The 26085-nt window shown below is 48.0% G+C and overlaps 2 protein-coding genes across 4 annotated transcripts in view; one reads left to right on the forward strand and one right to left on the reverse strand.

Moving 5' to 3' along the window:
• Window positions 1-241: 241 nt before the first annotated feature.
• The window catches only part of OLA1 (Obg like ATPase 1), a 129209-nt gene continuing 103365 nt past the window's right edge, over window positions 242-26085 (forward strand). Inside the window, exon 1 of one of the 3 annotated variants that reach the window (XM_080600856.1) lies at window positions 242-541. In XM_080600856.1, the coding sequence (XP_080456982.1) occupies window positions 536-541 (6 nt within the window). In that variant the 5' untranslated portion in view covers window positions 242-535. Of the gene's footprint in view, window positions 542-19730; window positions 19774-20416; window positions 20442-26085 lie in introns of those variants that run through there. The other 2 variants (XM_080600859.1, XM_080600857.1) reach the window with 2 other exon arrangements.
• SP9 (Sp9 transcription factor) lies at window positions 3944-6585 on the reverse strand. The gene is made up of 2 exons (XM_080600852.1): window positions 6430-6585; window positions 3944-5903 (listed from the first exon to the last, which is right to left on the reverse strand). The coding sequence occupies exons 1-2, from the start codon at window positions 6448-6450 to the stop codon at window positions 4560-4562; spliced, it is 1365 nt and encodes a 454-aa protein (XP_080456978.1). The 5' UTR covers window positions 6451-6585; the 3' UTR covers window positions 3944-4559.

The raw sequence follows: 26085 nt of genomic DNA on the forward strand, positions 1-26085 counted from the left end.
CGCTGCGTTGTATTCGTCTGCGTGTAGCCGAAGCGTACGCTGAGTACATCTGACCCTTTTGCACAGGAACACTGGTAAATCGCAGGGGTTTACTGCGGCGGTGGCCGTTGTGGAGGGCAGTTAAAGCAGGACAATGCCGTTTCGGATACACCCATCTCCAAGACCACCACCTGAGGGCTTCGGAGGGAGCCTTGCCGCTCCCAGCCCTTCCCTCAGGCCACTTTGCTCCCCGTTACCGCTGCGAGGGCGCTGGCCGGCGCCTGACGAGGCGGCCGTCGGGCAGCTGGGCCTGCCCTGACCTCCCCGGCCGCCCTGCGGCCCCAGGGCGCGGCGCCAGGTGGGCTCGGGGCCCGATGAGGGGGCGAGGGGCGAGGCCGGGGGCGTTCCCCCGCGCCCTCTGCGCAGGCTCCGGGCCGAGGCGCTCCCGGTGAGTCCCCTCACGGCGGGGCTCCGCTGGGGCAGCCCGCCCGGGCCCGCAGCGCGGCCGCTCTCCGCAGCGCTCCCCAGCCCTGTAGGAGGTGCTGTCGCTTCACAGATGACGGTAAGAACGTCTCGCGGTTTTTTTTCTTTAAATTATTATTATTTATTTAAAAAAAATTAAAACGCGGAATGCGGGTTAACGCGTGGCCGGTGTACGCGTGAGAGGACCGCGGCGCCGTGAGGCGGCTCCCTCAGCCTGGCGGGGGCCGGGAGAAGTTGTGAGGCGAGGGCGGGCGGGCGGCTCTGAGGGAGGGCGGCGGGGCAGGGCCGGGCAGGGCGAGGCTCCGGCTCCCGCTCTGCTTCCCCCCCGTCGGCGGGGACAGGGCGGGCTCGGGGGTCTCCTCCCGGGGGCGGCCGGCGGAGGGGGGCTCGGAGCCGAGGCGTGAAGGCTGGGTGCGGGGAGAGGCGACGAGCAGGTGACTTCCCGATCGAGTTCCCCTCTCGGATCGTTACAATAAATACCCCTGAAGGAAGCTCTCTATTTATGTTGTCATTGATTAATTCCCGCTACCTCATTTGATTCCGATTTAGAGCGATTTGATTCTAATTTAATTAGCGTGTAATTTGGATGTACGTAATTACTGTAATTACGGCGCTCAGGTGAGGCAAAGCTTTTAAGGCTGAAAGGCAAATCTCAAAATTTTCCGCCAGCCTGCTACTCCGCATCTTCGCCAGCGGACGAGGGCTCCGCGCCCCGGCAGCCAGGTAGCAATTAGCACGTCTGGCGAGCTTTGTGGTGAAACAGCCGAGGACGGAGCCGAGGAGGAGGAGGAGGCGGCGGCGGCGGCGCGGTTTCGCCCGGTGCCCGCCGGCGGGGGACCCGCCGGCGGGCACCGGGCGAAGCCGCGCCGCCGCCCCCCGAGCCCCATCCCCGCCGCCAGCCCCCGCTGCAAGCGGCTCGGGGCTGTAGGTGTCGCCAAAGAGCCGCCGTGCTCCCGAGAGCAAACCTACAGCCATCCCCCCCCACCCCACCCCGCCTTTACATAAAAAGCCTTAAGGATGTTATTCCTTGAGGAAATTCGGAGCTAAATTGTTCTCACTTAAAATAAACACTCAGCGCGCCAATTACGCCCGGAGGGGCGGGATTCCGCCTAGGTTCCCTCCGTCGCCCCTTTGGGGACGGTGGCGGGGGATCGCGGCTCCCGCACGCGAAGTTTGCACCGGCGGCGAGGGGCCGGCCGGGCGCGGGACAGGGCGTTTGCACGGCAAACGTGTGTTTTCTCGGTAGGGCAAAAATATTGAGGGCGCCTTTAAAGTGTAAGGCGAGCCGTCGGGGCCGTAATTCGCCGGGGGGGGGGGGACAGGTTTCCAATGTCCCCCGACAGGGGCCGAGCGGGTGGCATTGGTTAAAGCTTTTCTCCTGGCGTTGTCCCCCACCACCCCCTTTTTTCCCCCCGTTGCTCGGTGGCTGCCGTCGTTGCCTTTTGTTTTGGCTCTTGGTTTTCCTTGCGTTTTCGTAACAAAAAGCCCAGCAAAGGTGTCGGGGGGCGGCGGGCTCCGACCGGCTCGGCCCGGGGGCTGCCTCCCTCTCGTTAGGGACCCCGGGACCCCCGGCGGCAGCGGCTCTCCCCGGGGCTTTCTCCCCGCTCCGGGGGTGCCCCTCGGGCGCGGCCGGCGAGGGGGAAACGGGGTTTAGCGCTGGGTCCTCGCGCCGGCCGTCCTTTGTGCGAAAAGTTCCCCAGACCATGTAATTATCGCCAACACGTCCGAAAGAATGGTGTCATTTATTCTTAAAAAGGTGACATGCTGCCTATTTTCCCGGCTAAACGAACCGGCTCCGCGGCCCGGAGCTGCTCCCTTCTCCGTTTGTGGGGAGCCCGCGGGTGATGGACGTTTTCTGACCCGAAGGGGCAAAGGCACTGCCGCGAGGTCCTTGATCACTGAGCTGCGAATCGTAACCCCGGCCGGGCAGAAAGCGGACCCGCACGGCTCCCTTTGATGTGCTGTATCCCGCCCCGCACACAAAGCCGCCTCCCGCCCCGCACCCGGCGCATTCCTGGGGAGCCCCGACAGCGGCGGCCCGCGGGGAGCCCCGCGCCCCTTCGGCCGGGATGGGAAGGGAAGGGAAGGGAAGGGACGGCACGGAAAGGGGTGGGAAGGGAAGGGAGGGCTCCCGGCCCGCTCCTCCCGGCCCCCCGGGCAGCCCCGGGAGCCCGGAGCGGTGGATGCGAGCTGCTCGGTGCGATGCCTGCGTCCCGGCCGGCCGCCGAGCCCGTTTCCCCGTGCTATTCGCGTCCCCTGTTTTGTGGCGGATTAAAATATTTGTATTCCTCCGATCTGTACCGGGCAGGCTAAATTAACTTTTTTTTTTTTCCTTCCTCCCCCTCCTCCTTTTCTTTCTTTTTTTTTTTTTTTAATAACACAATTATCTCATTTAACAATTTGCCTTTAAAAAAATACTGTGGCTGTTAGGTTGGTGGTCAGGAGACAAAGGCAGTGAAAATAATTTTCATTTCAATAATTGCCTTCTGGTCAATTTAACTGTGCCTTATTTTGAAAGAGCCTGTCTAAATGAGATTCCTGTCCCAAATGTGTTCCCAGGCCTTAGCCCAGCCTTTAATTATTCCTGAGTTTTTTTTCTTCAGAATAAGACGCTGCACTGAGTAATCACAAAGAAGTCAGAGAGCATCCTTGAACCTTTTCAATAGCAGAGCCACTGATATTCAAATAACATGCAAGGACCATTTGACTGCATGGGGACATAAGCATTTCCAATTCACTATTTGCATAGATCAACCGTCTTTGAAAAGGAAAGGAGCAGTTGTCTTCCATAACATTAAAAAGCCTAGTTATCAAATCAAGTGCTTAGTTTGGGGCTTTTAAAACGTTTACATTTTATCTCAGGTTGCCCTTTACCGTTTGACATGCAAATTTGGTGCAGTTAATTTGGACAATTAAAAGGATCTTCAAGGGAGCTTTGTCACCGAGAATATTCGGAGTTTTCCCCGTGGACCAGCTGAGATAAAGTTGGCCAGAACAAATGATGTCTAGGAGATTAATTAGATATTTGATAAGACATGAATCCCTAATAAGGGAATACAAGGCACAGGGGGCTGCTGTGTGCTCTAAGTCAAAATTAATAACATTTAACAAGATTTTCATTTAGGCATGAAATGTCTTTTCCGGAGTATTGACTCTAGCGATTTATTCCCCCGAGATCCCCTCCCAGCCCGGGCAGCCTTGTGGCGCTGGAGGCTTTGAAAATTAAATAAATCGCTCCTCGGCGCTGCGAGCCTTCCTCCCCGGCTCGGGGCCGCGCGGCGCGCCTCGGGCTCGGCTTCGTTTCGCTGGGGAAGGAGCAAAATAAAAGCGAGGGGGCTCGGAGAGAGCGAGCGGGGCGCTTCGGCTGGCCTCGCCCGGGGGCAGCCCCTTCCTTTCCCGGCCCTTACCGCCTGCCGGGGGGAGCGGCGGGGCTCCGGCCGCTGCCCCGACCGTGCCAGGAATAAGGACAAAACCGCGAGCGTATTGTTCAGAGTCCTTTAATAATACCAAAATGAAAATATGTCGAGATCTTGTTTTTGTTTCTTTTTTTTTCCATACAGATAAACGCATTTAATTTCTTTAAGTGACCTTAACTTACGTGTGTCTGAGTGAAATGTTAACTCAACATTTTAAATATCTTTTACATATATACTGACTTCCACAAAGTGCATCAGAAATTTAAAATTAAAAAAAAATAATAACCGAAACCCCCAAAAGCTCCCTGAATTTCAGGAATTCACCGATAAGAAAAGGAAATCCCCGACCCCCCTATCAGATCAACATTTACAAGAAAAATAAGCAAACACAATCTGGTTGGGGTATTTTTTTGTGTGTTTTTTTCTTTTTTTTTTTCTCTTTGAACCCTATTTATACAGCTGTTTATGCGATACAGAGGAACCGTCTCGGGCTGCCCGTTCAGTTTCTCACCTCCAGCCTCTCTCGGGATGCTTTTCCTTTGGACGGGAAAAGGAAACGGGGAAAGAAAAGCAAAAAATAAAAGAGAAAGAAAACCAGAAGGGCGGAAAACGGAAAGAAACCAAGACCCCAAGGCGAAGGAGCGAGGGGGAGAAGCGTCCCTGGGGGCGGCGGGCGCTGCCCTAGGAGTCGCCGGGCGGCTCCTTGGCGGGGGCGCGGGCGGCGCCCACCCCGTCGTGCAGGATGAGGTCGGGGGACTCGGAGCGCGGCGTCTCCAGGTTGCTGGCGTCCGTGTCGCTGTCGCTGCCCTTTTTGCCGCCGCCGCCCCCGTTGTGCGTTTTGATGTGTTTGCTCAGGTGGTCGCTGCGCATGAAGCGCTTGTTGCAGACGGGGCAGGCGAAGCGCTTCTCGCCCGTGTGAGTCCGCAGGTGCCGCTGCAGCTCGTCGGAGCGGGTGAAGCGCTTGCCGCAGAAGAGCCAGTTGCAGACGAAGGGCCGCTCGCCCGTGTGCCAGCGCAGGTGCGCCTTCAGGTGCGACGTCTTGCCGTACACCTTGCCGCAGCCGGGGATGTGGCAGCTGTGCAGCCCCTTGCGCCGCAGGCTGGCCCCCGCCGGCCCCAGCCGCTCGGCCTCCTGGCAGTTGGGGCAGTCGCAGGTGGCCCGGCCCGAGTAGCGCCGGGCGGAGCGGGCCGAGCCCCCCCCGGCGGCGGCGGCGGCGCCCGTGATCATGGCGCTGGCCGCCGCCACCGCCGCGCTGGAGTCCGTGTAGGAGGGCAGCACGGGCTTGAAGCCCTCCTGGGCGAGCAGGTGCTGGCCGGTGGAGAGCAGGTGCGAGGCGGCCGTGGAGCCCAGGCCGGTGGAGCTGAAGGCGGAGTGGGTGAGCGAGCTGAAGTCGGGGTTGTAGGTGCCCAGCTGGGAGTGCAGCGAGGCCTGGGGGGCGCCCGAGTGCAGCGAGCCCTGGAGCCCCCCCGCCGGGTTCTGCACCTCCAGCCAGGAGCCCGGGTTGGCGTGCACGTCCCACCACGAGGAGGCCGCCCCGTTGGCCACCTCGCCCGCCGACAGCGTGGAGTGGAAGCCGGACTTGTACCAGGACTCGTAGGGGTGCGCCATGCCCACCCGCGGGTACAGGCTCTCGGCCGCCGAGCTGTGCACCTTGGAGATGAAGGCCGACTGCCCGCCGGGCTCCTGCGGCGACACGCCGGCCGCCGCCGCCGCCGAGTTGGAGAAGAGGCCGCCGTAGTCGCTGCTGAAGGCCGACGAGGTGGGCGAGGTGGAGGCCAGGCAGAAGGCGCTGTTGGCCGTGCCCGTGCCGCTGGCCAGTCCGCCGGAGCCCCTGCTCGTGGCCACCGTGAAGCCCGAGAGGCTGGAGCCCAGGTTGCAGCTGGAGGTGGAGCGTTTCCAGGGGTGGAAGCCCCCCTTGGCGAAGGCGCTGGACTCGGGCAGCGTGGTCAGCGGGCTGGTGTTGCCGATCTTGTTGCAGGTGGCGGCCAGCATGGCCAGCGGGGTGGTCCCAAACCTCGGCTCTTCCTAGGACAGACACAAAGCCGGAGCGCTCCGTCAGCCTGGCCGGGCGGCCGCGGGGACCCGACGAGCTCCGCGCCGGCAGCGAGGCTCCGGCCCTGCCCGCCGCCCCGGGGCCGGCTCACGTCGGGGGGCGGCTGCCCGCGGGGAGCGCGGCCGGGGGCCGGGGCCCGGCGCCGCCGAGGAGCGCAGCGGGGCGGCCGGGGGCTCGCGGAGCGGCGCCGGGAGCCGAGCCGGGCACGAGCACCGGGCGGGCGGAGCGCTCCGCGGGTCGATCGGGGAAAAACAAAAGAAACGGAGGAAAGAGGAAAGGGGACGCGCCGCCCAGCGCCGGCAGAGCCCCGCTTCGCCCCGGCCGAGGGAGCTCTCCGAGCGAGCCGCCCGCGCCGAGCCCCCGGGGCCGCCCCCGCCCGCAGCCCCGCGCGACCGGAACGGCGACGGCGGCAGCACTTCGGTTATTTCCCCCATTTATTCCTTCTTTTTTTTTCCCCCCCCCGTAAGGGCAGGCATTGGTGCCGCGCCGCCGACTTACCCCGAGTATAGACGTAGCCATAGCACGGCCCTGGGCTGGGGCTGGCCGGGACGCGAGGGGACGGGACGGGGACGGCGCTGGCGGTGCGGCCGCGCTGCCCCGGCGGCGCCACGGACACTCCGGCGCGGCGGGGCCAAACTCTGCCTAAGTGCGGGGCGCGCCCGCTTTGAAGTACCGCTGCCTGCCGCGCTCGCCCAATGAGGGCGCGGGCGGAGCGGGCCGGAGCGGCCCCGCAGCCAATCAGGCGCGCGGAGGTGCTCGGCGCCGGGGCGCGGGGCGCGTGCCAGCCGAGCGCGCGCGGGCAGAGGACTCCCGCGCCGGGCTGCGGGGAACGCTCCGCAATTAGCGGCCGGCGGCACGAGCCGGGGCGCGGCGGGGGGCGGCGGGCGGCGACACCCCCCCCCCCCCCCCCCGGCCCGCAGCCCCCGCCCGGGGCAGCGCCCGCCGCTGCTCCGCGCGGTCACCTTCGCTGCTGCCCCGCTGCCCCGCTGCCCCGCTCCGGCAGCGGCGGCGGCGGGGGGCGCGCGGCCCCAACAGGTGCCCGGCCCCGCTCCCGGTCCTGCGGGAGGCCCCCGGGGCTGGGGGCGTCCGGCCCTGCGCGGCGGGGCTCGGAGCCGCGGCCCCCGGCGAGGGAAGGGGGAAAGGGAAGGGAAGGGGAGGGGAGGCGGCGGCCGGGCGGGGAGCCCCGCTGAAGCCTTGGGGGGGTCAAGTGGCTCCTGGCGGGGCTTTGCGCGCTCCAGACCCCGAGTTTTTAAACAAAGATCGATGTGTTATGCTCAAGTGTCGAGCCGCCTGTTAAAACATTTGGGGGGATAATGACAACGTAACAAAGGCCTGGTTCGGAGTGAATCATCACCCTTTTAAAAGTTAAAGCAATTTTCAGGAGAATAGCTTTCAGCAAACGCTTTACATTATTCAAAACGGCCAAATAATGCTCTATTATAGCGCCTGAATGCTGCCAGTCAGCCCATAAGTGCAATTTGTGCAAAGGCTCGGTGCCTTATCTCCACTTCTTTATAAAGAGGTGAATATAAAACAATTTCTTCCAAACCCAGACAGAGAGCACGAAAATTGCTTCCCTTTCTGCAATCAGGGCAATTTAACTGGAGTGCAATTAGCACTATTAAATGTCGATTCTGCATAAACAAATCTGACTAAGAAGCGAAAGTGGGGTGAGAACCTCACATAAACTGAAACTGATTTTTTAAAATTATGTATCCGGGTCCTTCACAATTGATCCGTGACGTTTTCATCTCGGCATATATTTACATCATAAATACATTATGTTTAAATCAACAGAAATCTTAAAAAAAAAAAAATCTCAATGTGAATCCTAATAAAGAAGAATAGCCTAATTAAACGCAACAGTTCGCTTCCTTTGAGCGATATTGTTTCCCATCTTCCCCTCACGCGTGTCTTTTGATCTGTGCAAGCGCTAAAGTTGGTGCCTTTCGGAGGTAAAGCAGGGAAACAATTCGTTCATTAGGGCTGATTGGGAGGCTCCCGGCTTCGCGTGCGAGAGCGTCAGATGAAACGGCTCTTCTCCTCAAGCCGAGCTCCGGGAAGGGGCTGCCAAATATTCCCCAAATAAATCGATTTACCGGCAGTTAAACGCGAGGTTGCCGCACAATTTCCCGCGAGTCCTAGGAGGGGCACGGAGTTTTACACGGGGATGTTACGGGTGGGGAAGGGGCGAAGCCTTCCAAGTTCAAGAGCAGCAGCCTGATTTTCTGCCAAGCAGAAGGGACGTGTGCAGGAAACAGACAAAATGCTCATCGCTTGGGCAAATAATTGCGTCCTGCTTTTTTTTTTTTTTTTTTTTTCCTCCCCTGCCACCAGGACTGCCATGCGAACCTCTCCCTCCCTCCCTCCTTCCCTCTCTCTCCCTCAATTATACTTTTCATTTACGTGATCTAGAAACCACCATTGATTATCAGAGCAACGCAGAGGGGGACCTGGTGATAAATTAATAACTTCAGTTAAGAAAAGGCTTCCCCACTATTCTGCCAAAGAGGAGGTATTAAAAGGGGGACGAATAGATAGAGACGGTGCTGAAATACAGCCCTCGGTGCCTGTTGAGCCCACTGAATTCTTTCTGCTGTAGACTTTTCTCATTTGCGGGGAAAGATGAAGCGCGGCTTTTGATTAGAAGGGAATCTTTTTATGGTTAATAAAAAGGGAATGAGCCCCGGGATCGAATAGATCATGGAAATTAAATGGAAATTATGGCACTCTCCAACAATTTCTGCCCGAGCCTGCCGCCGATCCCGGCCACGTAAAGCCCTCGCTCCTGCTCCTGCCCTGCAGCCGGACCCGGGCGGGGGCAGGAGACGGGGCTCGGCCCGGACCCGGCGCTGGGGGTCCCGGGGGTCCCCGGGGGCCGCCCCGCAGTGCCCGGGGGCTGCCGGAGCGGCGCTGCCCCGCGCTGCCTCCCTCGGGACCGCACCTCGGAGCCCTCCCGCTCCGCTCAGCGCCGCCGCCGCCTTGCCGGGTAGAGGCGAGGCCGGTGGCAGGGGAAGGAAGGTGACTGCCGGCTGCGCGGTGATTTTAATTACCGCAATTACTGCGAGATTATTCAGCGGCGGCACGGAGCCGTGCGCTGCCTCGCCGGGGAAGCCCGAGGAGCGCCGTACGGGGGCCGCTTTCCCTCCCGCTTCTTCCCCTGCTCGGCGGCGCGGCGAGCCCCGGCTGCGGCACGGCTCGGCTCGGCTCGGCTCGGCCGGGCTCCCCGGCAGCCTGTTGCGGGGGCCGGAGCCCAGCCCGGCGGGGCCCGTCCCGGCTCCGTTCGCCCCCGGCTTCTGGGGCGAGCCGGCCGCCTGTCGGCGGGGGTGCGGGCACGTAGGGAGCGGGCGAGGCGACCGACGTTACAAACTTCCTCCCGGCCCGCCGTGGCCGCCAAACCCGGCCGGCGGGTCCCCCGGTGGCTGCGGGTCCCCCCGTCCCCTCCCCTGTCCCAGGCTCGGGACCGGGACACGCGGAGCCGCTCCCGACGCGTCTGTAATTGCTGGCGCTCCAGCCTAAGGTGAATTTCAGCCCGGATCATGAACCATTTCACGTCCAAATGCAAGCTTGCGGTACTTTCCTAGTGGCAATTAGGAGCCTATTACAAGCCATTAGATTGATCAATGTACCTTAAACAATGTGAATGATTTATATGGCAAAGAAAAAAAAACCTGCTCGCATCCATTGTACTGTTCCGGCGGCCAACCTGGCCCTGCGTGTCCATTCATCACAGCTGTGAACAACAAAAGCGATTTATTTTGAAAACTTGCATGCAAAGAGACAGGCTCGGCTCCTCCATCCTGAGACCGTGCCGATCCCTGGTGGCAGGGGCTGTGGGCACGGGGGTGCTGCTGCTTTCCAGAGGGATTAATTCACCCCCTACCTGAAGGGGGGAAGGAAACAAAGGGATCCTGGCTGCTCCCGAAACAAGCCCCCGGCCCGCTGGGCACGTGCGAGGCGAGGAGGAAAGCAGCAGTTGCCCATTTGCGTAACGAAGCGGTGGGGTGGCTTCCTAGCCTTATATTGACCGAGGGGTGTGGACCTACCAGCCCTTGAGGTGCTGGGGCTGCCAGGTGAGGAGGGAAGCAGTAGGGCACGGCCTGCTGTGCCCAGCAGCTCCAGCCCAAGGTGGTGGCCTGTCAGGTGCTCACCAGGCCAGAGCGGCTGCCGGTAGGCCTTGGCCTGCTTGCCTGCTGCCGGTCAGAAGGGGCAGGGAAGGGCTGGCACCCGGGCAATGCCTCCCAGAGCGAGGGGCAGGGGGAGGCTGGCCCGGGTCAGAAGCAGCGGGACTGTGTTTTGCCATAATTCAGTGGAGGGCCTCTGTTTCTCCTGTTTCCCTTACCTTCTCGCTAACCTCACTTGCCCTGCTCCTTAGTGCTCAAAATTGCTGTCCTCTCTACAAGCTGAGTGAGCCGACAGCTTGGTGTTAGCCAGCTCTGAAGTGCTCTGAATCTAAACTCCTGAGGGGGACACGCAGTGCCAGCTAACCAGGCTGATCTTTAAAGCAGCGCTCAGATGGGACCGGTGGAACTGGTGGCACTGTTTGTTAGGAAAACAAATACGTTGGCAGTCTTTCTTCAGCTGGAAATTTGCTCTGAGATAGCACACGAGAGAATGTTACTAATTTAAGATCCCAGGTATCGTTGGTGTTTCAGTAGCGATCTGGTCATCTCTTTTCTACGTTCTGGCCTCCAGAAATTGCTACAATGCTTGTCAAAAGTCACTGTTTCATCACGTCATTTTCTGCAAGGAGTTAAGCACAGGGTGCATCGATACCGGGACAAAGAAAAGAAACAAGGGAAGGGTGTCAAATCCTGTCAAGGGATATGACCCTTTTGTCGCAAAGCGTGTGTACAACCACTTCAGAGTCTGATTTTCCAAGTTGTTCATATGGCACTGAGACTATTCACTTACTAATCTAGTCATCAGCTGCTTCTTTCCTTGATAAAAAGGGATTAGGAAAACGCAGCATCTGCCGTGTAAACTGAAGGATGGATGCAATCGGAATACGAGCCCTCCTCCCGCTTCCCTATAGGAGATGCTGTGATGCGAGAGGGAGTGTTTCTGTTGAGCCTGTCACACAGAACCCAATCCTTCCCTTTCTGCTAGAGCCTACACCATCAAGAGCTTAACACACAGAGCTCACAGTGTGTCCTGCTTACCTTACAGTTGTTCTTTCTTACAGAGAAGATGCGAAAGAAGAGTAAAAGATGTGGAGGCTGCTTTCAAAGGTTTTGCGGAGATTGTCCCCTTAGCCATTGTGCTTTTAGGTCTTTTTCCTTCTCCAGAGCGCTGTGTTTATCACTTTGCCCAGGAGAAGCACTGCGCCAGCCTTCTTGGGACGGGCTCTGGCCTTCTCCTCCTTCAAGTATCCCTACAGACACTGTCTACTCGAAGTGCTTTCTGCAAGCCTTACCCTATGCATTTATACTCTCTTGTGAAAAAGCAGCCTATGTTTCCTATCATGCTGCTTCAGGCACTTACATTCCATCTGGGTTGCATTGCCCTTTAATTATCAGTCTTCTTATTGTGATCAAGTGAACTTTTACTAATCTCCACATTTATTGTTAAGGTAAATAGATGCTGCTTTTAATCAATACGGAGGGCCACACCAATGCAGTTCGATGTAACTTAAGTCAACTGTAAAGAGTTCAATGTGTGTATAATTACAGAGGACGTCGGCTATTCACTCCAGCCTAATTCAGTGTCTCTTCAGAGGCAGACCTCTTCGCTTCCCCATCCCGCTCTCACCTCCCGTGCTGCCCCCACCCCATGGAGGTAAGAGAGGAGCGGCGGGGGCCGGGCGAGCCGCAGCCCCGCTGAACCTCGGGCTGCTCGGCAGATTGGAGCTGCCGGGTGAGCACAAGCCTCCGGGTACAATACGGCACTTCCTTCCAACAAAAAAGATTGATTGCGTCTTGGCCTTGGTATTAAATGCGCTATTATCAGAAGAAGCCGAAATAATGCATACAGTCGCTTTAAAAGAAAGCAGGTTTCCTTCGCGAACATACCTATTATTTCAATAGTACTTGAGAACTGTTTCAATAGTGGCCAGGTTGTTGCTTACTGAAATACATTTGAATTGAATACATATATATCAAGGTTTTTTCTTAATTTTAGTTTGAGTTGTTCCTGAAGTTCTCATTAAATTTACCATTTGTAAAGGACAGATTAAATGAAAATGGCTTTCAGAAAAATAGAGCTGGAAATTATTTTGGCCTTTCTGACCTGGAAGAGGTGATAATTTGCAGCAGCACTACATATTGGACATGTCTGACATTTTAGGTATTCCCTCACAGTTTCAGACCTTTGTACAGATGAACTCCGTCTGGGACAACCCAGCAGTCAACTTTTTGTTACCTTAATGTAAATGAGAGGACTGCAGCTGTCTTAAGCAATCTAGGCAGACAACACCGACGGAAAGGAAACTCGGGTAAGGGCAATGATAAGAAAAGAATGTCTATTATCCACAATAATGCTCCTAACATTTTTTAAACAGCTATTACCTGTGTCTGTCCATAATTGTCCTTGCTACAGTAACGGTGCAATCTTTCTTTCCGAACACTTACAGAAATCTCTCTCCACTGACTTTTCCAAATGTAAACAACCTATACAGCGTTTTCTAATGTAAAACAAATGTGGTAAGTAGGTCCCACATTAAAGAATCACTTTGACTGGAATGTCTGAAATGCTCCAGGGATTTTGGGGTGGGTTTGAAAATGCCGCCATTTGCATTCAGTTTCCAAACCCGGTCCCATAGATACCTACGAGTGTCAGTAGGACTTACATAGCACATTATTTCTGAGTTTGAACAGTTGCAGAGAACAGATAGAAAATAAGTTGTTGTGAGTTTTTGCTATCTAACTTCAACATTTCTCAGGGCTGTTGTTGCACACTAACGTGACTATTTTTCAGTGTTAACAGTTGCCTAGTTAGAAAATGATGCAACTCCAAAATTCTCTGTTATGGCAAAACAACTAGAAGCCAATGTCTGTATCATCCCCCCCTCCCCAGTTCGTATTTCTGTTAGATAAAACATGTTAGTTAATCTCATCACAATGGGACTCGGTGTAAAAGCAGACTGTTGAGCACCTCAGAATGATTGAAAGCAGTGAAACAAAATGTAGGTTCTCACCTCTGTATTAAGAAATATGATGTTCGCCATACCTATGCAATACTTATGCTGTATAACTCTATTATGCCATTTGGAGGAAACTTAGCAAAGCTCCTAGGTGTGTTCAGCCTGAGACAGCAGTGTGTGGTGCTTGTCAGTTTTTTTGGAGACATGATGAATCAAAATATAGGTCTGAAAGGAAGAGGAAGCAGTGTCCTCAAGCTCTTTCGGAGTACCCCTGTACATACACCGGTAGGTAACACCGCATAGCCAGGCGGTGTAGTCCTTACCCAGCTTGTTACTCACTGGCTTCAGGAGAAACCCTACATGAGTACCTCAAAGTAAGGTGAGGGTTAGTACATGGAGAAACTTGGGTTCATTCAGAGAAACTTTTAAAAAAAATTATAAAGTAGGTGATCCAGCTGCGGGCCTTGGAAAGGTAGGTCATTGCACCGTGCTTGAAATCCTCAGAGTGTGCGGGACCCCTGCTCTCCCCGTGGCCGGGGAGGTGCAGGTTCGCACGCGGCACACAAGTGATACTGCTTTGTTCTGGCAGTTGATGTGGTACTTGCAGAGAGGCTGGTGGGATCCTGTAACCAAGGAGTCCCAGAATATCTCTGTGCCAAAAGCGCAGACTGGAAATACTACAAAATGTGCTTTTATTGTTATGTGAGCGAGGCACTCAGCCCATATAACACTGGTTGTTCTTCCAGTCAGATGTAAAAATCTGCCATATCTCAAGTTTTGCAGCTCCAGGACAGATATTCTGTGGACACGGACTGTTTGCAGAGGCTCTCTTACCTGTGCGCACACACTTGTGGCCAAGAAAGGAAGAGGAAGGGGATCTCTGTAAAATCAGCTGCTTAAGAGGAAAACCAAACAGTCAAACTACCAGCTTGGTAGTTTGATATTCGATTGCCTTTTGTTACAGTATTTTTCAAATAGCTGTTGCCATAACAACATAACATATTCTTCTACTTTTTTTTATCCTGTTTGAAAAAAAAAATACTTGCCAGAATTCTTCCATAATAGCTTCCATTAACTGCAGTGGCTTCTCTTGGTGAGGCCAGTGCTGATGTCTCCTGCTGTCACAAGTCACTCACAAATCTAGCAGATGTTTTGTTTGATAAGGCCAATTTGAGCTTTATAAAACATGTTGTGCGGTTGTTGTTGTTGTTTTTTCTTTTTTCCCTCATCTCCAAAGAGCAAGTATCAGTAAGGATGGGATTCAGAGCTGATCACTAGCCATGGAACAAGACATTTGATACCTGTTGGTAGAATTTTGCCATACATGAAAATCTGGATCAGACCAAACTTTAAAGATTCTACTTTGGTACACTGTCTGTATTCTAAATACCAGGAATTAGATTTTGACCTATTAGGGACATATATATACCTACCAAAAAAAAAAAAAGGAGGAAGAAAGGAGATAGGAGATACAATACATATTTTGCTAAATTCTTAAAGTAAATATTGTAGATGAGAGAGGTTTAACATAATCAAACAAAAGTTACTATAAAGCAATCGGAAAAAGCAAAAGAAAAGGTATCCCCTTTAAACACTGATGCTGCCCTGAAAGTGCTGGCAGTTTTGTTTTGGATTCAAACAGTTTGCATGACTAAGAAAAAAATCACTTATCCAGGCCATCTACACACTTGACAGTGGCAAACATGTTCAGATTATTATATTTAATAATTTGTCTGCTAATACCATCTTCTTTCTAGAAACAATTTTAATGCCTATCAGTTCATCAAATGTAGCTGCCCCTCTGAAGAGTAGTTGTTGTACTTTCTTTTTCATTTGAAGGGGAAACTGAGGCACCAGCTATTCAAATGTTACATGATTGCACAGATTGACCACTTTTTCTCTCATTATACTTCTTTCATATTCAAAGTATATAACCTTGGACACAGTGTTTTCCAAAGTCAAAATATGCATCCTTATTTACTTTCTAAATTGCATGTCCTGCATTTTTGTCATTATTAAATATTCAGTAGATCTAGGGACAAAATTATTTCTTTTTGAAAGGGTTATTTTGTAATCAGCTACGACCATGTTGTAAGTTGTTTTGGTTTTTAAGTAGTTATCACTGAATAGGAAAAGGTTCCATGAATTACATTGTTACTTGTGTCTTCTGTTCCGTTTGTGAAGCCTGCAAACAGCAATGCTTAAAACAGCATCACAAATCACATGATTTGTAGCTCTGTATTGAAAATTCAGAAGGGATCGCAATTTCTTCCTGAGTAGCTGAGAATTTTTTTCTGATGTGTAGCTGAATTAATCCTCCCCCCCCCCCCCAGTTCTGCAGTATTTAAAAGCATACCCATGTCGATTTGTTTCCACTTTTCAGAATACAGCAGGTCCAGTGTTAGCATGTCTGCTCAAGTGTCTCTTTTTGGTTTAGCAACGGAGCTGTGACGGGGCTGATTTAACTCTCCTTGATCAGACATCACTTTCTATAAAAAAGGTGGAAGTGGTCCTACAGATTCCTGCAGTCTGATTGATAATGTGAAGGATGTTCATCCACACGGCTGCCCGCTAGATGTTATTTGCTGCAGCTAGGTTGTTCAGTCTGAGACCGTTTCGAACCAGCAACAAATCTGCAGGTTTGAAGTCGAGTGACAGGTACCACGTGCGCCTTTGTTACGCTCCGCATTGTTTGCATGTCCGTGTGAAAAATGTCAATGAGATGTATTTAATGTATCGACAGCCACAATCTCTTGCTTTCACACCACTGTGCTGTAAGTGGGGTTGAGAAGAGAGGCTTTAAACAAAAAGAGCTTTCATACCGTGGTCCGGTGTGACAAAGTCATTGTAGGTTGCCTTAGGACTCAGAACTACCGAGGGAACTTTTGAAACGACCACTATTTGAACTTCTGAGCAGGGTCTGTAATCTTGCTTAATAATTACATCAGAAGTGACAGTTTAATTCACTGTAGGTACCCACAACTATTTCTGAAATTAATAATAGACATGCTTTGTAGCTTACGCATGCCAAAATTTATAAGACAAGCCTCATCGTGGAACCTGACTATTTTAACATGACTTCCTAAATAGTCCAACAATTTAAAGCTATTACATAACATTTTGTTCTTGCTAACTTTTAAAACAAAAATGTTTCCTTGCATTCACAGGGTTGTCTATAGTGAAGTGACCTCTACGAAAGGGTTACTCTTTGAAGTGCTCTCTGAAGAGAGCTTCAAGGCAGCTGAGTGTCTCAGATTGTGATTTTTAAGGTTTTGATGCTAGAAAATTGTTTAACAAACAGCTCCAAAATATTTAGATTTTGATTAATAACACACAGTGCCGTGGTATTTAAATAATATAAAGTATGAAATCTAACATGTGGCCGAAGAGTGTGTGCTCCACGTGGCTAGGAGAGCAGGAATGGGAGCATACCAGTATCTGAGCAGGAGGGAAAGAGTTACACGAAGCCAACTGAACTGTTCTGTAGGAGTATGTAACTTGTCTCTGCTTGCACCAGAACTTTTCCTCTGACGTTTTGGCTGGACAGGATGTTCCTTCAGCAGTGCAAGGTCCGCTGGCTACCATCACTTTGTTCTTCAGAAGTCCGCTTGTGTAAGAGGGTGCAGAGCCCTGCCTGTGGGTAACGTGGGGTACTCTGAATACAACAGTTTGGGGGGATTAGCCGAATTTCCTAGTACAGCGCTGTATGCGTAATACTATCCAAACTCAGGGAAACTAGCTGTGAATAAGTCTGCTCACACCGCAATAACTCTGCTCACACTGCACCTCTCACACTGCTCACTCTGAAGCTGGTTGCAGGGCCCCAGAACGGACTGTAGTGAAATTCCTACCCAGTTTCACAGTCTTCTTAAATGTTGAAACATTAGGGATAAAAGCCGCTTTGCTTGGCTGGAAGAATGATCAGTCTGTCTGAAGGCAGTAAAATAGCAGTGTGTTAGGGTCTGTCTAACAAAAGGGCTTGAACTGACACTAAGAGACACTGAACTGGCCTCTGCTGAAGGGTTCATTTGAAAATCCCACCTCACTTATACCCTGATTACTATTAGATTAGGATCACATCTAATCTCATAGTAATTATATATTAGCTGTATATATTAGCTCTAGGATGAGATCTGATGTTTGCATACAAGTATTTATTTTATTAAATGAAAAGGCAGAAGGACCTACCCAGCTCTGGCATTGTATATCTATACCTCATTTGCATACATACATTTTAACTGCCAAAACAGAAAAAGCTTGTAATTTTAATTCCCATTTCGGGACAAGCCAAAGGGGGAAAAAAAAAAGGAAAAAAAAAAAAAGCGTTGATATTTTTAAATCAGCTTTTCTATGATGGAAACAAAATGAAAATTAATTAGCTATTTACTATGAATACATTAACACTGTGAATATGCAAGTTGTCATTTAGCATGCCAATGTAATGCTGTAATTGTCCAGACGTAACACTGTCAGAAGATGAGGTGTACCTGTAATTCTTATTGCATTTCAACCTTTTTTTTATTTATAATGGTTGGAAGTAGTATGTAGCCACAGAGATACACACAACTGAAAAGACTCATACCTGCCTTTGTGAACAGTTTCATGTGTGATCAATCCGTTTTAAGAAAACCCTTCCAGATGCAGTTCTGTGTTGGTGATGGGAAATATAAGAAAAGGTGTAGTGGGTAAAATCTGAATATGCTTTCAGCTGTGCATTACTAGCTAAAATGGACATTGATGCTAAAAGCATTCTGTTCTCAGATCAACATAGCCATGACTGTTAAAAATGCAAAGAAAGGAGCTCATTCATCAAGCCATACTAATTATATCCAGCCCACATTTGCAAATTGTTTAATTGTAAGCATTCCTGGACTGGTATTACTGAATTGTAAGGATTATTTCACAGTTGTTGGTAACAAAATTAAAAATAGTCTCCGTTTAGTCTCTTTCAGAAGAGTTGAAGCTATATGATGTGAAAACAAAAGGTGCGTAATAAATAGAGGCCTTATAAGCAAATGTCTTGATACTCAAGGAAATTGTTATTTCATGACTGGATTCTAACTTCAGACCCAATTACAGAATTTCCTTTTTAGAGTTCATTCACCCCATCATGGAGATAATGTAATGAAGATTTTTATAGAACATTTTTATAAGGAGAAATGTGACAAATTTTTGTGATTCAGGGTTTTGAGACTTTAGATTATCATCTTTAATTTCAGCTAAACAAAAGAGAGTCTCTCAAGCTTCTTAACTGCAAACACATTGCAAGAAATAGTATTTAGGGCTTTTGAAATCAGGAGATTTTATTTCAGGTGCTCTTCCTGGGTGAATTCCCAGTCTGTAGATGCAGATACCTACCGTGGCTTACAGTCTGTAGCAGTTCTACATTTCAAAATTAAATAGTCTGGTACTTCTTCAGTCAATAACATACTGAAAAAGGGAGAAAAACCTTAAAACCTTAAGTTATCAAGTATTTTGAAAATGTATAATTTTGAAAATTTCTTCATTTGACAGATTGTTGACCAAACTGGCAAAGCGTCACAGCCAAACCCTTCTTATGGTGAGTCATTCACAGCGCTGGATCCTGGCAAGTTCAAGTTTAGTGATTTGTATCCATGTCACCTTGGAGATGTTTTGTGAGCAATTAAAAAAAACAGGTCATGTTTTGTACTCTGGAGATACCGCTGTTTGTGATTATCCCCAAATTTAATCATTTTGCATGCATCAGACCACTTCGGTCAGCTCACAGGGTTAATAGAGTTCCCTGCTGAGCAACTTATAGGGGAGCTCACACTTTCAGGAAAACTTTGTCCAGTAGCAGGGGATTGCTACAAATCTCCTGGTATGAAGTACACCCTCGCTTTACATCTTATGGGAGTGGCTTCGGTGTCCGGCAGCTTCTGCATCCCACTTGGAGCTGCACCCAGACACCTTTATAAACTTATTTAAGGCTGAGAGTTTTAAAGAGGTGTTAGCAGCAGCCTTTGGTGTTCAAAAATCCAAAAGTAAATCACTGTTTTACCTTTCTTCCATCCTTCAAAATACTACATGTTCTTATTACTTTGAAGTCAAATTCATGACTTGGGAATTTTTGAGTTCTGTTGTGATTGAACATTGAGCACATACGTAATTATCGGACCTTAAACAGAAAAAATAGGTACAACTACTTTTGAAACTATTCATACCCATTCTTAGTGTGTAGTATCTAATATTATGTTGTGTTTTAGACAACATTGATATGAAAATGACATTTGAATTAAGAAAAAAACAGGAAATATTTACTTTGTAAATTTGTCTCTGTATTGTAATGATTGCATTTGCTCACTGCACACTCTTACGTATGAGATCTCCAAGACAGTGTTTTTGATTCATTGCCTGTTGGGATCTTTGAATTATTTCTAAGAAAATCTGGTAAAGATGGCTGAGAAGGTATGTTCAGCCACAGAACATCACCTGTAATTGTACAATTAATGGTTTTAACTCATTTTGTAGCTTCCTGAAACACTAGAAGAGCTTTCCAGATTTTCTTATTTAAGCCCTGAAGCTAATAAAGAGTCCTCAAGCTCTGGCTGTTTCCCAAAAGCCCTTGCTTGGGTGTTTCTTAAACAGCTTGATGTTGCTCAGCTGGGTAGAAGACAGTTAAGCAAGTCCTGAATTTAACAAGGCTAGATAAGAGGCTAATGTTTTTAATTACCTCATTCCTCTTCTGGTCTTGAGAGCTGAACGTTGCATTCTGACTGCTCTGTTATTTATTCTCCCAGGTATGGGCTGTGGGGGTGACTGGGATTTGTGCATCTATACAAGCACTTAATGTGTTTCTCACCAAGTGCTTTTCCCACTTAAAGGTATTTTATTGTGGTCATTATTTTGCTTATTAAAGATATTTTTGTGGTTAACACAACTGGTGCTCGGGCAGTGGATGTAACTTTTCTTCAGCTTTGACGGTATGGAGGTCATCCAGCCCCTTGTGTTATCACAGCAGTGAGATTAATGCTGGCACTAGTGACCATCATCTCTTACTTGGCTGAATGCTGTTTTTAGGCATTTTGTGCTTGACAATATACCTCTCAAGGGAAGTGTGAATCTTCAGCTCAAAGAATCACGAGGCAAACAGTATTTCAGTCTCATCTGACACGGGTGATACACCAAGTGCTGAACAAAAAAAAAACAAACAAAAAACACAGAAATGACAGAAAAAATAACTGGAGAAACTGAAGATCACTTCTGGCCTAAATCGAGAGGAATTCTTCTGCCTCACAGACAGATGAGTCTGCAGATGCTGTTGTTGCTAGTTTTCTTGACCCATGAGATGGAAAGTGAGATGACAGGAGGTCTCCTGTGTTACTCCACACACAGTCAGCTCAAAAATACACAGAAGATATAGACAGAATATCATCACTGGTTTCCTACGGGTGAATGCTGAGAGATGGTAAGTGTGTTGAGATTTGCATTGGGGTGGATTTTCAGTGACTGGACATCTTGATCGTTGGATGCCTTTATAAAGTAGCCTATATTTCTGCTGGGGTTATGCAGAAGACATTAGTCAACATGAAAAGTATTTCAGATAACTGTTGTGAAAAGTTAACTTTATCAAAAATTCTCCTGTGAAATCATCTGTATTTCTAGTTTTGTCTAGTGAAATAAGCAACAAATGTGTGAGCTCCTGTTTTTGTTCTAAACTATAGTGGCTGTTGAGCTAAAATTTTCAGACATTTACTTTCTTCATTTTTAACAACTTTTTTTTTTATACTGCAAGCCTTTTTATTTTCCTTATGTTTTATTTATCATTTTGATTTGAAAACAAAACCTGGCTGTGCTTGGCTCTTTGCATAACAAAACAGTACTTTCATTGTGAAGTTTCATGCCTGAGTCTGCTCAGTTAGAGAACAACTCAGAAAATAACTTGAAGAAAATGACTTGAAACCTTTCATGGCTTTTTGGCAGGAATATGCTTTGAGTGATACAAATAGTGGTCAAATACTAGTTTTACCAGTACTTCTCTGAAACCAAGAGGGATTAGGACTGGAACTTGCACTTGAGAAGGGACTTCAAAATTCATCCTAGCTAGAAAGAAAAGACAGTACCTTTACTTGGAAGATGAAAAAATACTAATATTTTTCTCAACCACCTACTTATGAGAAATGTCAATTTGTATCCAATTTTCCTAAATTGGGTATTGAAGCAGAGGTATCGCTAAAATTGTCCCCAATTCTTTTAAGTCTTCTTAGTGCTGCAAAACAATCCCTATCGTTTCATTAGAAGGGTTGGACAAAGCCTTACAAGCAATTGCCTAGATTTCTTTTCCAAAGGCTGTAAATGTGTCAGGTGTGTCTGTCAGCCATACAACAATTAGCCAAAAGTAATGACGCTTAATCTTTCTTGAAGTAACGTAGCGCAGCTATTCGGAATTGGCCACCTAGCTACGTGTTCCAACCCGTGAAACACAACGGAGGGAAAATTGGAGTGGGATGGCCGTGTGGCAGATAGATACCATAAATGAGGGCTCTTCCCAAGGCTTTTAGCCGAACCAGCAGTGCCTCAGAATCACTGTGAACCCACTGTAAGGGAAAGTAGTCAGAAGAAATTGTTAGTACTAATATTATTAAACAGTCACTGGTCCTTTGGAACATAAACTGAGTGGGACGTGCAAACGTTCTCAGCTGCATGTTTTGGGCTAAATCAAGGTAAGGGGCATAAATTACCACAAGCTGCTTGGGTCGGGGCCTGGTGCCCAGCTCCTGCCTGCCCAGGGCAGCCCCGATGCGAGTAGAGTTGCCTGAGGAAGCACTGCAAGAAATCTCACCAGGGAGCTGCATTTAAACTTCAGCGTGACAGTATAGGTGGGCCTGAACCCAGTTGTGGGGCCTGCTGATGTGCATGCGTTACTGGGCCACAGATCTTCCTTGTCAGACTCGGTCAGGCTTTACAGACATTTCTGGCAGTTACTGGACTTTTGGCTGATCCTGGTGACCATCACCAAACCTACTTTACTCTTCTTTGCAAGACATTCCAGATCTTTGTTAGAGTCCTTTGAGCTTTACTTTCATCGGCCAAACTGAAACACTAATGGCTATCATTTAACAGATGATGTAAAAAAAAGGTAATGCTAATGTCACTGACATTCTTGGTTAGCATTTTGTAATTAACTTTTTCCCCCTTTACAATAACTAGAGGACATTGTAGACTAGGTTACCATACCGCTAATATCAAAAAAGGTGAGAAATGGGTCATGTTTTGATCCCTATTTTTAACCCCGTTTACATTATGGCTTATTAAACATTTCCATTGTTCAAATTGGTGAACTGATGTTATTCATTGAGACTTTAACTCTATGTATTTTCACAGTTTTGGTTTCCATTACGTACTTGACATAGTTCAAATGTAACTAATTAGTGAAGTACAACTTTTCATTTATCACTTGTGTTTTTGCAGAAACATTTTTTTTAAGCATTTATTATGATTACTTGTTTATTATGATACATTGCTTCAGGTTAGAATCTTAACTAATTTTTAGTGAGGATTCTAAATGTATTAATGCATGTAAAAGGTCTAGAAAGAGTACTATTATTTTTATAAAACAGTGGTATTACTGTAAACATCACCAAGTGATTGTTTTCACCATTTTATTCAAAGACGTTCAGTGCTAATACTTACTCCTCAACTTCAATATCATTTTGGAACCACAATCCTAAGAAGTAGATAATCTTAGAAAGAAGACGAATTATTAATGCAGAGTGGCATAGTCATCAACAGACTACAAAATACACTTTAAAAATCATGCTTTTACAAACATGGCACAGACTCTGCTGTAGCACTGTATGCTTTAAAAGCTGCAGATACATTTTAGAAAACACTGATGAAGCCATTACTGCTCCATCCATTTGTTCATAGTATATATCATTATTCAAGAAATTTAAGAACTGTAATGATGGAAAATCACACAGAAAGAAAAGAAAAGGAACATGGACTTTGTCAGAAACAAGGGCTACATTTTTATTCAAGAGGCCCATAATGACGGAAAATCACAGTGAAAGGCAGAGACGAAACAGGGATCCCATAAAGGACTGACACACCACAGTGGCACAAGTAGTAGAACAGTCATAGCAAGTGGATAAAAATAAAGAAAACAAAATTAACTAGAGAAGAGCTGGACTCAGGGATGAAGCACAAAACAGAAACAAATCACAGTAAATGCCGAGGATTAATTTCAAAGGAGCTACTGAGAATGAATGGAGAGACAAGTTGCATCAATATTAATGAAGCTGAAATAGAGCTCCAAACGACCATGAGTGCAAAATGGCACAGAAAACATTTTCTTTTTAAATAGGTTGGAGATTGGTTCACAAGACCTTCATAAAAATGAAGAGAATTCACAAAAGACATTACAGGAAATGTGATAAACAATTGTAACATAAATGTTAAAGATGAACTATAGGAAGATTTAATTACCACTGCATACATTTGTGGTTTTAATCCATAGTTTATAGGCAAGTTGTTCAGAAAAGTAACAGAAGTGTGTTTTCTGACATCTCATGATCTATAAATGTCTTAAAGGGATCTTATGCAACTCCAAGTATTGGCCTTTGATTTTTTCAAGCAGTCTAAGAGAGTTAGGCACCTAAAATCCTTACCGATATATTCTTCTTTGTGTCTTTATAACATACCAGGAAACGTTATTGCCCACCTTGAAATGAAGAAAGAACAAATATATGTTACATATAGGTTGGCAGTTAGAACTGTGCAGGCAGGAAATAAACCTTTCTTCCAAAATTGCTTAAGGCAGATGTGACTATAGGCTATGGAGCTCTCAGGGATTCTTGGATGCTTGACATTAAAAATTTGTGCCCCGCCAGCTGACAACTGTATTCAGTTCCAGTCAGACAGCCTGTAGTTACAAACAAGGGGTCACATTTTAAGAACCCGATTTCTAAAAAAGACCAACACAAATGTGTAATTTCTCAGATGATGTTGTCAGGAGTCCTGTAAATTGAAACTGGCATGTCAAGCGTTGCAAGATCTTCCTTAGCTAGAAAGCAGAGCAGGCAAGTACTTTTCCTGATAAAGGTTGCTCTTGCCGAAGAAAATTCAGTGTGGGAGGCTAAATTTCAGTGTCCTAGAGATGCAATCCATTTATCTGTTTTACTTATGTAACAAATTAAACTACTGAAGGTTTTGCATCTGCCACGAGAGCAGCCGCACGCTTTTCCTTCTTGTCATAACGGGTTAGTGACGTTATTTCAGTGCGTTCCCACAGCTTACCAGCAGCAGTCCTTTCCACTTCAAGGGTCTTACTGCCCCGGCTGTAAATACGCTCACCTTTTTTACATTGTAGTAAAGAGATGATGATCTGAGTAAAGCTATTGAGAGTAATGAAACTGCTTTGTAAGGCAAAATTTTGCTTTAAAAGGGAGACTGGGATATAAAATATTGGCATAAATGTGTATGAAGACATAGACTAGATTTGGCAGAAGAATAGCTATTGATGGAAGGCCATGCTCTCATTTTTCTTTGGGGGCATGGGAGAGACATCGCATCGTGGTAGGCCCTAGTTAAACTCCGACTGAAAATCTCTCTGCAGAATTTATTTGGGCCCTGAAATTCCTATCAATGAAACCTGTATACAAGCAGCCACGCTTAAGTCAAATTTTGGTTGTATCCACAAAAATATTAGAATTGTGAGGCAATGGTACTTCTCTGGTCATATTTTATATTTTTTAATGCTGTGATAGTAAACTTTACCACATAGGAAGTAACTTCTTAGTGTTTCATAAGAGAATTTCATTGTCTTACCAGAACTGCTGCAGAAGTGTTGTTGGGCTGTGGGTCAGCATGACCTTCTGGCGTGCCATGCTCTGTCTTGCTATGCATATCCTCCACCCCAGCAACTCACAGGGCAGGATGGTGATCACCTTTGATTAGTGACATGAATGTTATTCTAATTTTGAGAGAGCAGGGCATGAGATAAAATGGAAAGGTGTCTGCTAAGTGGTGTTCATGTTCAGCTGCATTGGCTTGTTGATGGCTGTTGCTGGATGATGGTGCTTGTGCGGTACTTGTGGCTGTTACTGACCTACAGAGGTAGAGGCTGGTATATCTCGGAAATTGCTGTGACTCTTGATTTGTGCTGGGACATAGTGTATATAGTGTCTATACGCAGTAGTGCATATATACAAGTCGTTTCCTTCAGACCTTCAAGGCAAACATAAATAGGTCATTTTGAAGGACAGTACTGTTGTTTTACGGAGTTCTTCATCAAGCATGGAGAAAACCTGGGTGTTTATGGTCAATTAATGACTTCCAGATTCATTTTATACTCTTATTACTGTATTTTAGTGTATTTCTTCTTTTGATCCACAGCAAAAAGGAAGTGACAAAATGGAAATGTCATCTCTCTATCAACAGGGCAGTTATGAAAACAATTATATAGATCAGCAGTAAGCAGAAAAATGAAACAACTGTATTCTAGATAAAAATTATTTTTCCAACTCCTTTTTGAAAGTAGTAGAGTTTGAAGAAACATGAAATCTAAGGTGTTTTCAGAGCTCTTCTAAAACATGGATACAAGGTAGGTCAGAAAGATGAAACCTGGAGCCAGGGAAAGAAAAGCACCTGAAGGCACGGTCTTCTTCCAGCTTTGAAGAAGACTGGCTCTTGGGAGCAATTTTGTAAATTAACTATGGGGAAAGCATTGGTGATGAGTGAAGCTTTGAGTTGGTAAGCTTTTTCAAGTGGAGAGTCATGAAATAAGTTGCAAAATAGCTAAGAGATCCTCTTCTGAACACTTGAATGAGGCATAATTGTATTGTGACTTTTTCTTATGAAGAACACTATGATGAAATTAAAGAAAACTTATGTATATTTATATGGTCCAAGGCTAAAATTGCTCTTCTTACTGAATTTTTATAGCGTAGTAACTAAATTACTATAAAGTAATAATTGGATTCGTATAATGACCGCAAGAATACAATAACAGCTGTTTGCAGTTAGTATTTATGTGCAAATTGGTGCATTCTAGCAAACGAATCTCTGTTGTATTTGGAAAGGTCACTGTAACCCTAACATAGAACTGTCAT

Source organism: Anser brachyrhynchus, assembly GCF_964034855.1.
Source record: "Anser brachyrhynchus genome assembly, chromosome: 7".
NCBI classification, from domain to species: domain Eukaryota; kingdom Metazoa; phylum Chordata; class Aves; order Anseriformes; family Anatidae; genus Anser; species Anser brachyrhynchus.

Excerpts from the sequence above, each read along its gene's own strand:
- SP9 (XM_080600852.1), bottom strand. The coding sequence starts at position 6,450 with ATGGCTACGTCTATACTCGGG. Across the intron at positions 5,904-6,429 it reads TGGCTACGTCTATACTCGGG|GAAGAGCCGAGGTTTGGGAC; the intron begins GTAAGTCGGCGG and ends TGTCTGTCCTAG.